Genomic DNA, 14,856 nt, shown 5'->3' with positions numbered 1-14,856 from the left:
GATATTTCGCACAGTATATAAGCAATTGACATGAATCTTTCCAAATCGTATTTTTTTATGCATACCTTGATTATGATAAAAGCACGTGACGATCGGACGTCTATATCCTACAGCTCCCATAGGAACAACAGGGTGTAATCGGTCCAAATTTGATGATTTTCTGAATTTTTCGCGTAGTGTGTAAGCTACTGACATAAATTTTTCCAAGTCTTATTTATTTACGCATATCTTGATTAGGGTAAAAGCGCTTGCCGATCGGACGTCTATTTCTTATAGCTTCCGTAGGAAAAATAGTTAAAGGCTGCGAAAGTATCCCTTTTTTTCTATTTTTATATGACATTTTTGCAGTATAAAAGCAATTGACATTAAACGATGAAAATCTAGTTTATTTATGTATACCTTATTCCTTTGGCTACTTTTTCAGTTTTAGCAATTTCGGCAAAGTCTGCAAGGGTATTAAAACTTCGGCTTGCCGAAGTTAGCTTCCGTCCTCGTTAAATTTAAGCCACTGTCTAATTGATTGGTCTTTCATTTCCTCCACCGAGTGAAAATGAAGGCAACCATCCAGTTATGTTTTTTCATAATTAGAGTCAAGTTCTCTTTGTGATTGTCAACATGATTAATTCTTCAAATCGACTGCCGGTTGCATGTGGTGATGTACATTGTTATAAGTTGGAATGGAATATGGAATATTATAACAAAATGACAATCCTTAGAATAATCTAATGCTCAATTATATATCAATAATATATTATAATTTCCTTTAAGGTTATGCGAATACAAATGTCGACTTTGCTATTTTCTCTTTCTCACTGACTCGCTGTGTTCGTAACGCACAGAAATTCTGCCATATATACTGTTCAACACCAACCTGCTGATTTTCCAGCTTTCCCAGTCCACTCTGAATGCCCAATGTGCAACATTGCCAGTTGCAATTGCATGTTGCAACACATCCTTGTGGCCCAGCAGTGTTGTTGTCACTCATGTTGTTGCTGCTGCTGCCGATGATGTTGCTGCTGTTGTTGGCAATCTGTATATTGCTGCTGCTGTTGCTGCTGCTGCTTTTGGTGTTGCTGTTGGTGTTGCTGTTAGTGTTGCTGCTGCTGTTGTTTTTGGTACTGCTGATGCTGTTGCTGATGGTACTGTTGCTGCAGTTGATGCTGCTGCTGTTGCTCCTGATACAGTTGCTGCTGCTGTTTTTTATGTAGTTGTTGCTGTTGCCATGGCTGCTGCATGTGTTGTTGTCGACATGCCATCAATATCAGGCTCCGCTGTGGTTGCTGTTGCTGTTGATGTTGCTGTTGCTCCCAGATCTGAAAGGCACAACGACAACAAACAAACAGCGGTCATGGCCACGAATAAAAAAACTATTATAACGAGGGTTGCCTTTAAAAACCAACAAAAATTGTTTCTAAGTTCGTAATTGTTATTAAGTTGTCAAGTAAAATCCTGTGAGCAAAATGTTACTCTTCTAATAGTTCGTATTTAAAACAAAAAGTTGCAATGCATCTAAGGATACTTGGCTAAGTTTAAGAAACATGACCTTAAAACATATAATAATTTAGGCCTTGTTAAAAAAACACTAAATTATATTTAAAATATTGTGGTAAGCTAATAAATTAAAATTTTCATTTTGTTTCCTAAATTTTTCATTGTTTCTTAATATTTGCCGTACAATATTTAGTTAAATTGTTTGTAACATTAAATAAAATAGTTATTTGCCCCCTTAAATACAATAGTTATTTGCCTCCTTTCTGGCAGTAAAATGATGGCTTCAAACTCTTCTTTTGTAATGAATGTTTTCTTTGTAACCTTCAGTTAGGTCTCTTGAAACCCCTCTCCTCTTGGTTCTGGACCCATTCCCCTTTGGAAATGTCGAGAATCGAGTCCGAACTCGGATTCGGACGACAGGTTGCTGTTCTATGGCTTTTCAACTATTTTTCCGGGCTGGGAAAAGGCCCCCATCCCGATTTCCCCACCCACACCCACACCCACAGGCTGTGTGCCATGGGTAGTTTTGATAAAACGTTTCAATGGCTGAGCACATAACAGTTGACTGGCTGCCGTGTCTGTGTGAGTTCTCTGTGTCTCTGTCTGTGTGACAAAGACCATAAACTCCAAAAAAAAAATAAAAAGCTGAGCACACACAGCAAGGACAAACGTTGCCCCGAGGCCTGAAGCCGAAAATCTCAAGCTCACGGCTCATGGCTCCCAGCAATAGCACCCCCACTCCCTTAAACAAAAAAAAAAAAAAAAAAAAAATATATATATATATATATATCCCGGATCCCCAAGTACTACCTACCTCCCCCCGAAAAACCGAAATACCATGTTGCTGCTGTTGACGATGCAACGCTGACTGGCATTTTGGGGGTGACGGTGGTGATAAAAACTTGTGCTTGTTGTAATAACAAGAGCATCGGGAACTGCCGCCGATGTTGGAGCTGATACTACAGTACAGCCATTGCCAAAGTTATAGGTACACTCAGAGAAATAAGGTGCTAATAACTCTGTTACCACAGTTTACCTTTGAAAGCACAGATTATGGAATGAAAGTAAGTATCTAATCAGGGTAAATTTACCATGATCAACATTAAGAAACTAATTATACGGAATTCTAAAATTAAATTTTATACTTGTCCTTCTCTAACCGCTCACCTTTGAAATACGTATAACTTTTTTTGTTAAGTGTATTACTACCTCCTAAAGATGTTGCTGTTGTCACTGCCAAACGCACAGTTTGAATTTCAGTCACTGAACATAGTTTTACCGATGTAACAAACGACTATCTTATAATAAAAATAGGGAAAATCTAACGTAAATGTTCCAAAGAGTAAACCAATTCAAAATATATATTTATCGCCTTTAAAACCCAACGATAAGCTTTATTAAATATTTTGTAATATTTTGTATTAAATATATCATTAATTAAATATAGAAGACATTACTACATTTTTGTAGAAACGGTTGAATATCTGCAAAGCAAAGACAATTTACGGCTATATAAAGAAAGCTTTGTATTAAATTAAGTTTAAGCGACTTACTTTTTTGTATTATAATTGAATGACAGCATTTTTCTCTCGGTGCAGGGGGAGTTGGGCGGTGGTTTTGGGTGAGGCCCGACTCAATGAGGCTATTTGGAACACAACGATTTCGCGAGGACGACAACGACAACGCTCCTGATTCTGATACTTACGAGAATGGAGATGGCTGCTGGCCGGGAATGAGGATGAGGATGTAGTTGAGGATGAGGATGTGGATGTGGATGTGACTGTAGATGTGGATGGATAGATGGATGAGGAGGGAGATGGCAATGACGATGATGATTACACGTTGACGATGACGACTGTGTAGCTGCCATTTGGCCTCCCACTCCAACTGCCACTTTCCCTGCGTCTACACAGAGAAAAACAGAATAAGGCTTAATACAAATATTTTAAAGACTCCAACCAACAGGATCACAATCAAAGATTAAAACGCCTAATTTAAATAGTTTTTCACTTATACGTTTGACATTTTTTTTTTTTGGGAAACGTAACCCTGAATCCACTTTTATAACAACATGATAGTTAACCAAAAATATATTTGGGTGTGTAAAATGTTTACCTAACAATTTTTTACCCAACTTAAGAAAACTAAACGATCTTACGATATATTTGTTAGCCCAATAAAAAAATTCGTTGATTAAAAAAACACATTTTTGTTGAACTTTAGTTATTTAAGTTCCTAACTGTTTGGTTATAATAATCTTACATTTTAATTGACATTTTTGGGTACCTTTCTGCCGGTGCACTTCCCGCCCACTCTTCCCACTTTCTCCGCAGCCATTTCTCCCACTCTTCCCACTTTCTCCGCAGCCATTCCCCCCACCCTCCGTGGAAGATATTCATCGAAAGCAGAATGACAGCCTAGAGACACATTCAAGGCGAAGGCGAGAGATAAGAAATGAATGACAGGCCCAAGAACCAGAACCAGAAGCAGAACCAGATTCAGATTCAGATTCAGGCTCGGATTCGGAGTCTGTAGGGAGGGGATGGGGGAGGGGGTGGGGGGAGGGGCCAGGATCCAGGTTCCAGGAGTTGGCCCAAGGACCTCCAGCAACGGCACATCAGTCAGTGTCAGGGTGAATGCGAAATTGCGTTGCTTTTACGAGTTCGCCTCGGCAGCACAACTGCCACATAAAAGTAATGCCTGATGGATATATCCCTCCCCCGACACCCCCACGTCCCCATATCCCAACATCCCGACATCCTGGCGAAAGGTAAACCAGAGTCCTTGCCATCGTTACAAGATATATATCTAAATGGGGGGGGGGCATAAATCACAGTCGCAGGCGTTTTGGGGGCCAGATTTCAGCATCCAGAGTCCTGAATCCTGAATCCAGAATCCAGAATCCAACCACGAGATGCGACTGGAATCACAGCCCTTATTTCATTCCCGCCCATTTGCCCCACAAATATTTATATGCTAATGCTGCCAATGGGAAAACAACACGGAAAACCTGACGAGACACTATTTTTAGTATGAAGATACACTATTTTATAGACAAATATGGTAAACTTGATTTTAAAATAAAAATCTGCATTCAAAAGTGAACCCTAGGGAAATCTATTTTAAGTATTTTTGTCCTAGTTTTTAATAATTTGATGGCTGGCAGAAACTTAATCCTAAAATGTGAGGTCTAATAAATAATTTAAGACTCTGTTCCTAAAAATTCTGTGTAAATAAAAGCGGAAAGAAATGAATACGATTCTTATCTAGCTGTAACAAAATTGAGTCGCAAACTTAATTTCCTATTTCCCATTTTATGATCTTTTTTCAAGCAGTTGACAAGCTGGATTGGATTTAGAACCGAATCAAACTGCACTTTACAATATGCATTTCGCAGGCAAAGAAAGAATGTCAATAACTAATGTCAATCAGGTGACCCCCGTGCCCCCGTTCCCCCTGTTTCTTCCATATTTCCTCCGCTGCCAATCGAACTTTGCTCTAGGAATTATGCTTATATAAGGAGGCAAGTTCCACAAATCAGCAGCAGCAAATACGTGCAACGACGATTCGGTCACGTACCAGGATCGGAAAAAAGGAAATGGAAATGGAAAAGGAAAAGGGGGAGAGGGGAGGGGGGGGGGGGGTGCGGGCAAACAGTCAGACAAGGATAAGGCCAAATTGGAGCACCAAAGGCAAATTCCCACTTCTCTGGCAGTAAAGCCGAGCACAGCAAAAATACCAGCCGGATATAAACAAAATATAGTTCGAAGCGGTGCACTGTAAATAAATATTGTGAGAAATCTAAAACTCCATCTTGGAAAGATAAGAAATGCATTAAAACAATTTCAAATATTAAAGAAAGTACAATACTTAAACCAAATCAAGAATAATAATAATAATATTTATAATATTGCAGCGATTTAAATACCTTCACCTTAACTACAATTTTATTTTTTAAAATTTAAGACGCAGGCAATAATAACTAAATATTTGGATTTTAAATATCATATATAATGTCGATATTTCAAGATTTATTTATTTTAAGGTTTAATGGCAAGGTATAAATATTGTATTCCTCTCACGAATTATATTTTATACACTCTTTTAATTAGAAAATCATAATATAATGGCAACATTCAATTGTAAATCTTATAGCAAGTAATAACAATTATTTCTTTGAATTATTTAAGTAATATTGTGTAGTTCTAACTTTTTCCAGTGCCGACATCCACTTGTTTTACATGGACACACGAATATATAAATGTACAATATCTATACATATTCGTATATATTTGGGGCCTCTGCTTGTGGGCGTAGCATGTCAACTGTGATGGAGACTGGGGGGCGTGGCAAGTGGTGGGGGTGGGGGTGGGGGTCTCTTTGGGTGGTTTTCTGGGTGGGTCGCATTGGTGGTTGCCACGCTTTGACGGCCATGCCATCGAACCCTCTTCCTGTCCTTCAGTGAACGTCGGCCTATCTTTGGTCATATCAATATGTATATATTCAAGGATATCTGACACACAGACAGCCTGTCTTTTTGGGGCTCAATCGGAGCTACCATCTGCCATATCAGAGGTCCAGGAGTAAAGTTCCATGGAATAATATCTTTGAACTCCAAAATAACCATCTAGTTATTCCCACAAATGTGTAGATACTTTGAGGGGCAACTGTAAAAAGTGAAAATGTATTTTATTTCATAAATATAGACAAAGAAATAATGACGATAGTTAAATTTTGCTTTAAAATAATTGTTATTACAATAGCGTATTTCGTTGTAATAAAATACAAAATGTTTTTTAATTTTTCATTACAAAATCCAAAAGACTTTTTTATTGGCCTTAGTTTTTTGTGTGTTTTGTCAGGGTTTGTGTGAGCATTAATGCGGAGCCCAATCGTGGTAAGAAATAAATGTGTGGCATCTCCATCACTGGTTACCTTTGACCCCGGTCCCACCTGCCAAACACCCCTCTCCCCTCCACCCCCTCCCCCCTGAATAATAACTTTGTGCGAGGGTAACACGGAGGTCGCTGACGACGGGGCTAACCGAAATCGGGCCCAAACAAGCATAAAACTTGCCAAACGCCAATGACGCTGTCTGCCAATGTGTGTGTGTGAGTGTCTGTATCTGTGTGCCGCACCTGTGTCTGTGTGTGTGTGTGAGTGTGAGTGCCGAACCCTCGGATTCAGATTCAGATTCGGATTCAGACGAGAGACGAAAGACAGCCAACGATGGAGCTCCTTCGTTATATCAGCGCAGTCATCATCGATATAAACTCTCGACTGGCTGAACAAACTGACAGCAACGACCATGGTTAGTCAAGCACTGAGAGAAAAGTTGGTAGGCTTGAAATTTTGTTGTATAAATAAAATTCTGCACTTATAAAATTAAATGTATATGTTGTCAGGGGTAAGGTATTTACTCGGATAATATTTTTGGTTTGTTTGGTTTGTTAACTTAAAGCTTTCAAATAAATTGGATGCCAAGATTCAGCAAATATTAAAAAACACGTTTTAAAAACTGTATTTCGACTTATTTCAGTTGCACATTTAAGATATCTTATAAAATGCTTTCTTTGTAGCTTCCTTTGATTCACAAAACTTAAATAAACATATTTTTAAAATTTATTTTAGACCCGAAAAAAATCAGTTATCGAAAAAGTGATCCAATTATTGATTGAAAGTTTTTTTATTTTATTTATTATTTATTTATTATGTAACATCCAAAGTTGTTATTATTGATAATGGTAGTTTTAATAGATTTTGGGATAGTATACTATAGTAGACTATAGTCTTGTATTTTAAGGAAATGGCCATCTGGTCCCCCAAAATTGTTTGCAGTGTGCCTGCGCCTTTCCCAGGCTCCCATCACCTCGCTTCCAACTCGCAGTTCCCAACTCCCTGTTTCCAACTCCCAGTTCCTCGGGACTTCCTCGAAGCTGTGCTGAGCCGGGCTGAGCTCATTCATCCATTCATTCATGCCGGGTCTCGGTTCGCTATACATAGTTCAGTTCAGTTCAGTTCAGCTCTGTTCTGTTCGGTTTTGGTTTGGCTTTAGCTTTGGATTCGTTTGTCGTTCTTTTGGCTTCAGACGCCCCACCGAGGGGGCGGCTGTCCGGGATGGGGGGCGTGGCATCTGGGGGACTTGACTCGCTCACACTCAAGCACAAATACTCAGATACTCAGATACGTAGCCGCAGAGCCGCAGACAGACGACAAGGAGGTTGGTTTGGTTGGCAGGGTCCAAAGTTTGCGGGTCCCGCCATGCGTATACGTAATCTGGCATTAGATTACTGATCCATGTCAAATCTTTGGCTTAGGTCCGTCCATCCATCCGTCCATCCATCCATCCATCCCTCCAACCATCAGTCTGTCCATCCATCCACCCGTCCATCCAACAGTCCACTTGGTTGGGCCTCCGTTCGCGTTGTTTTGATTGATACGACGGGCAGGCGAACACGGACGGAGGCACTGCGAGAAAACAGGTGGCACTTCACGAGCTTAAAAATACCAAAACCCTTTAGTATTTAGTTGGTACAAAAAATAGACACGTAACCCGAAAGATATGTTCGAATTGTTTGGTGGTTTATAAACTAACTATCAGTAAAATTTGTGAATATCAAAATTAACCTTCCTTTCCACTTTTTGTGAAGCTAAGAATAAAATAAGATTGAGTTCATATATCTCAAATATTTTGCGATGTTGTAAATACATAGCATTGTTTTAATATTTAAATTTAAAGATGGTTGTAGCTTAACCTTAAGGATAAAAAGTAATTGGAATAAAGAAAATCACAGTTTCGGTTTTTTGAAATTTATTTTATTTTATTGTGAAACTAAGTTTATCTAAAAAGGTCTTCAATAGCACACATTCCGCTGAATTTTAGTAGTATACATAAAATATTGCATAATTTTTCCCAGTGTGGGAAATCTAGTGGCCAGCTTGCCAGGCTGCTTTGGTGTCGACAACCTCCTGCTCCTTCCAATTCCACCGTCCCCTCGCCCCCCCCCTTCCTTCTATTCCTCTCTCTTAAGACCTCCCCCCTTTTGCCCCAACCCCCAACCCCCTTTTCCTGCCATACGCGCCGCTGATTTTATGCGCATCGTTTCCACATCACAAAACAGGCGGCGAAAACGCTTCACAATCCCCTCACCCCCCACCCCCTCTCCACGACAAAAGGGCGGGGGGCTTTACCTGCGAGGGGGGCGGGGCTAAAAATTACTTATAATATTAAACAGTGGCCGAAAAACGGACACGAGCGGCGAGTTGAACAGGTGAATTATTGACTTGAGTTCCGGAGCTTGGAAAAACTTCACTTGATTGAACATTTTCCAGCGGAACGAAGAAGGGGGAGGCTATTCCAATAGAGTGGGTGCCGGGCGAAATCCAATCTCGCACTTCACTTCCCCGGACCAACAAAAAAAAAAAAAAAAAAATAAAAAGGCTAAGGCCGGTGACCATTGTAATCAGCGCGAGATTATAACCAGATTGCGATGCGGCCAGGAATAAATTCTCATCTGCGGTTCTCATCTGATTAGGTGGTTATAAGCCTCACTGGGTCTAAGCAATTAATTCGATTAGTCGGCAGAGGATCTCTTCCCCCAATCGAGTGCGGACCGAACCGAGTATTATCCTGGAAAGGCACTTGGCAACGAAGTGCTTTCTTCGCAGGACATTTTGATTGATTTTTAAATGAGGGTTTTCAAAGTGGAATTTAACATGTAAAACATAGTCTCATAAGTTCCAATTTTAATGATTTTGATGAAGTATAAATAATATAATAATAATAATATATGTACCACCGATTTTTCATTTGCTTTACACGTTGTTGGTTTTTAACGTGGCACTACTTGTTATTTTTTTATTATAAATAATAGTATAGTTTACAAAACTCAAGCGAAAATAGGAGGGCATAGTAAGTAATTTTTTGTAATTTTTAGAGTTTAGAATTAAAAATAATCAATGGAAATATACAAGAATAACTTATGAGGTACAACTAATTCAAAAGTAATGAGATTCTTAAATATTATAAAAGTTTTTTATTAAACTTTAATTGTAAAGGTGGACATAATAAAACAAAACCACTTATATGCCATAAAATATTTTACTTTTTCATTCAAATTTTTTATTCAAAATAAATCATTTTGTAGTGCCTTAAACATAATAAAACACTAAGAAATTTTTTATAAACATAAAAATGCATAAATATATACTTTTTATTGTCTCAGCCAATTTATAATTTATCATTTGGCTCCAATTTGTTTAAAAAATGGCATTGCCACAACGTTGTTCCACCCAATGGATCAACTATTGACATAAAGCTTCCCATCTATAATATTGTGCTGTGGCCATTGTTTTAACCCATGACCCCGATGAACAAAAGTGAAACCCCAAACAAATACGACACCTCTTCGCCATCCTTTCGTTTTCCCTTTCGCTGTTTTCGAGTCCTGCACTTCATTAATAATGCACAGTTTACCTTAAGAGGATTTTCAACGCCTCCTCTGCTAATAATAAGGACACAAAGGCACACACACACTCACACTCCCACGCCACGCCCCTTTTAGCCTTCCATTTCCCTTTCTCCAGCCCCCCTATTTCACCCACGCTTTTTCAAGGAACAAATATGAAAATATGTGGGAATTCTGCGACGTGCTGGTTTTTAGAGATCTTTTATGGGACAAAATAAAGAAGGAGCTTCTTCTGCTTTGAGTCTGAAATACACTGAAAAATATACCTAAAATAAAGTGTTAATTACCGTAAATATTAAAATAAGTTAAGAATAATTGTCATAGTGCAGCTAATTAAAAAATATATATTGAGATATAAAAGGAAATATGTAAAAAACAATCCTTAAACATATTATTAAATAATGATGTTACTTGATGATGTCGGAAAGATATGGAAAAAGTCTTTCTTTACAACATTATAGAACCTATATAACATTAGCTAAATATGACATTACAAATAGACAGTACATTTAAGGGAACTATCAAGTATTTTCTCTTTGTGCACAGGTTGGTGAGGGACGAATGGGGACTTTTTGCCCAGCACGCCCTAATTTCAGCTTATTATTAACCAGCTCGCTTGGGTTTCGCCTGTATTTTTGGGTAGAATCAAAAGGGGGATGGTCGGCAGGGGGGGGGGGGGGCGCGATGTGTGTGGGGGCGTGGTCACAGTTAACGGCAACAACATCTGTGAAGATGCCAGCATAATTATAATAATCATTTCATAATCATATTTTATTTGTAGTTTGCTTTTTTGTCGAGTTCACCCCCTGCTAAAAACCCCCCCACCCCTCGCAACCCGCCGCCTCTGATCGCCCGCTGGGTGCCACGCCCCCTCCGCTCACACCGCCCTCCCCTTCGGGTATTCACAACCCCGCAGGTTTTCGCTTATAACCATTTTTTCGAAACAGTTGCCAAAAAAGAAAAGAAACGGACCAAGGGGAAGCTGTACACCGAAAACAATAGTTTCAAATTCATTTAATAAGTTATTTTTTAACTTACTTTAAATATTTGTATCTATAATAAATGTTTTTTTTAAACATTTTTAAATATTCCATTAATTTTAGTACATTGTTAACATTTAAATTAATCTAAGCTATTTAATTTAAAAATAAATGTATATATTACAGAAATAATAAGTAAAGAATTTTAAAATGATTTATGTTCATTTTAGGATATACATTTTATATTCTTAAAGCAATTAACTAGTGTAGTTTTTCTCTGCATCCCATGGTTTTCAGGAAGTAACACATCTTTTTGCACCGTGCATACCCCCAGGGGCGCGGGGAGGGGCTAGTCTGGCGGGGAGGGGGGCTTACAAGGATGAGGGTTCGGGGTTACCAGACACAACAGCGACAGATGTGTTTCTCATTCGATTTTTAATATGCGGCCAATCTAACTGTAATTGGTTTGTTATTGTCTCCCCCGGCAAGGCCGAATGCGTGCGAAAGGGACGCCACCAGTCCCCGGTGGATCGAACGACTCGAGGGTTCGCTATAACCTTCGCCTCGAAATACCACCCCCCTCTCCCCTCCCCATCCCCCTCCCTTTCTGGGCGGCCTCCCTGCTGCGGTAAATATCTATCGTTTATTGTTATTGCTCTTGTTCGCTCTATTGTTTTCATTGTTCCAGCCACTCCTCCTCCGCAAAATGTTTGGTTAAATTTATGAAAAATGTTGTTCACACTTTCCTTGCAGCCAAACAATAGTACGAAAGAGGGAAGAGCCAAAGGGCAACATACAGAAAAAAAAAAAAGAATGAAAAGGAAACAGGACTGAAGGCCGCCCGCTGAGGGGGTGGTGATGGGCGAACAGGTGGCTATGGGCGGTGGGCGGTGGGCGATTGTCTGTGGGCGTGTCCCGACCCTTTGTTGGTGTACCAAATGGGTTACACGCTCGCACATGTTCCACACACACACACACACCCCCCACTCCCCCCGCTTAGACCTCAAATGTTTGTTACCATTTTACCCCAAAACCCAAAATCCCTCACCCAAAATCAACCCAAACCAATAATCCAACCCAAAAAGCCAGCCAAAGTTGTTGGGCTCTACATGACAAAAACTAACACGCAAAAAATGTGTGTGTCGAAGGATGCAACTTTTGGGTAGGATATTTTACAATGGTTAACCAGATTTTAAGAGGATCAACAAGAGGCTAAAAGTGAGGGGAGGGAACGGCAACAGGAAGGTAAGACAAATTAAGGGCTATGAACAGTGGCAGAAGCATTACTTAAAATGAAAAGTTATTAAAGTAATAGAAATATATGAAAAATTGCAATCACAAATATACATTTTTAAAATGTATATTACTATGTAACTATCTAATGCAAAATTTGTATAACACTTTATATAATAAAAGAACCGTTTCTTTTTATGATTTACCTGTAATAAATAAAATATTTGTGTAAATCATAAATCATATTATTGACCATCATTTACATTTAACATCTTGATGGTGTATTAAACCATTTGATTCTGCATCTCTCATTGTAATTAAGCGAAGACCCTTTCTAATTTGCAAACCAAGCGTTTTTCCTACCGGAATAAATCCAAATGAACTTTGCCTTGCTCACCTTTGGTCAGAAGTAAGTTCCCCCGACTCCATCCTGTAGTTTCCATTCCCATTCCCATTCCCATTTTCATTCCCAATCGCAATCCCAATCCCATTCCAAGTTCCATCCGGCACCCAAAAAGCCAGAACTTCTCCTGACCGCAATGACAGTCGCTTCGAGCTTGACGAATGCCCCCAAACGGGTTCAAAGTGTTGCCAAAACTTTGCCCATTCACATCAGTCAAGGTGCACTCGAAAAAATAAATCAATTTTCAATACAAATGTATTATTATCTACCACATTTTCGTTTTAATCATAACATAGCATAAATATATTTGATAGATATATCATAAATTGAAGATTATACAAATTGTATTTGCCCAGTTAACAGTGAAATTTGAATACATTGGTAAGACTACATATTAGAAAATCAATTAACACGTTTAAAATCAGCTAAGTTTGTCGTCGTACAAGTAAGCTCCACTTTCTATACAAACTAGGTCCATTGTTAAATGATAAAATAAATTTAAAATTCACATACTGAAAGAAAAGGTACATAATTCCAGGGATTAAGTGCTGAAAGTGTTGAGTTATCTTTTGCCGAGTGTGTCCAAGTTTTTTTTGTGGGCGGGGGGAATGTCGGTGGTCGATGGGTGTTGGTCGTCCAGTGGAAAGGGTAGCATTTTTGTGGGTGTGCGCTTTACACGCACATAATCCTCGACCGGGGACGCATCTGAATCTGAATCCGCATCCGCCTCGCAATCTCGTATCAGATTTGTCGCTATCGCCATCGCCATCGTGGTCTAAACGATTGATGGCACTCGTCGACATCGTCTGCTCTGCTCCGCCCTGTCAAAAATCCACATCCACATCCATATCCACATCCACATCCTCATCCGTGGGCTGAAACCCCCTTCGCACTGGGAATTTTGGAAGTGTGCTCGGGGTTTTCTGGTGAGGAAATGATAAATTGCGCATTTGGGAGTTTTAAAGGTCAATTTAGGGGTTACTCTCACACTCCTCGATTCGGGAACAAACTGACTGACAGATGAACGGATAGATGGGTAGATGGACCACCAGGGAACGACAGTTTTGCCATACAAAAGGTGGCTCAATTGGGAATTAGAACTAGCTAAACAATGAAAAATATAATCAAGTACCTTTAAGGCAAGGTGCTATTTTAAATACAAAAATAATTATATTGGGTGAATATTAATAACATATAACATTAATACAAAAATTGAAGGGCAACACAAATGGCTTAATAATCGTATCAACCATAAAACGATATTTTAACTAAATTTATTTTAAATATGTATAAATATATAGTTTTCACCTGCCTGATTTATTTTAATATTTTGTTTATCTCTTAACACTTTAAATAATAAAAACTCGAATTCCTAAGTGGAAATTGGGGCAAAACTGCCAATGCTTTCTTTTGAGAATAGTAAAGATGTATTAATTTTAATCAATTTAAGATATAATAGGGGCAAAGTTCCATGAAAGCCTTAAGAGTGAATGAGGTAGTTGTTAAAATGTGTAATAAAATAGCCAAATAAGTCCAGAAAGAAGCCAGAAGGACAGCTCCCATGAAGGCAGACGAGGACTTCCGTTGCCCATAAACAGCGACACTTCAAAGTTAACTCGCACAATAAAAAGTCCATGTGCGAGTTCCGTTCCTTCCGACTTACCCAAAAGTAACAGGGTTGCACTTGAGCGGGGTAACCCTCCAGAACCCCGGATTCCCAAATTCCCGGATCCGGGGTCTGAAGAGGGGTCTACACTCCGGGGGGTAACTGAACTGAACTGCGTAAACTGAATTTGCTTATGGGATTTGTCTAGTGCGCCTGTTGACTTGCCAGTTGGCGTTTATATTAATGGCTCAGGTTGGGCTCGATTGTGTCCTCTGCTCCTTTTTTTATTTTTCCCGCATTGTTAGGGATCGTTGCGAACTGACGCGTGCCCGTTTTCGGGTTTGAGTTAGGGTTTTCATTTAGGGTTTTTTCGGGGTGGTTTATGGGGTTGGAGTGACACACAGGGCTCCTAAATGGGCAGGTAAATCATAACTGTAACGATGATGACAGACAGTTTGTCTGGCGAAAAGTCGGGGAAAGGGTTTTCCATTTCCCATGACCAATTTGAAAAGTTTGCTTAGGCAAAAAGAAAAAGATAGCATTTGAAAAAACTATAGTGTCGAAATCAAAAAGATGAAAGTAATAAGCCAGAGGCAGGATTTGGCATTTTGATTAGCTTTTTAATTTTATATTATTTTGTAACGATGGAAACTCTTTGAAATAGAATAACAATCA

The 14,856-nt window shown here is 39.1% G+C and overlaps 1 protein-coding gene across 1 annotated transcript; it reads right to left on the bottom strand.

Annotated features, from left to right (window-relative positions):
- Positions 1-977: 977 nt before the first annotated feature.
- LOC123037952 (ataxin-8-like) lies at positions 978-13,344 on the bottom strand. The gene is given in 2 exon segments (XM_044460843.1): positions 978-1,313; positions 13,258-13,344. Coding segments are annotated over 2 exon segments (423 nt in total).
- Between the last annotated feature and the right edge of the window lie 1,512 nt (positions 13,345-14,856).

Source organism: Drosophila rhopaloa, unplaced genomic scaffold, assembly GCF_018152115.1.
Source record: "Drosophila rhopaloa isolate 14029-0021.01 unplaced genomic scaffold, ASM1815211v1 contig_3, whole genome shotgun sequence".
Taxonomy (NCBI): domain Eukaryota; kingdom Metazoa; phylum Arthropoda; class Insecta; order Diptera; family Drosophilidae; genus Drosophila; species Drosophila rhopaloa.
Note: the sequence above shows the minus strand (reverse complement) of the source record. Positions and strands in the feature narration are given on the sequence as shown.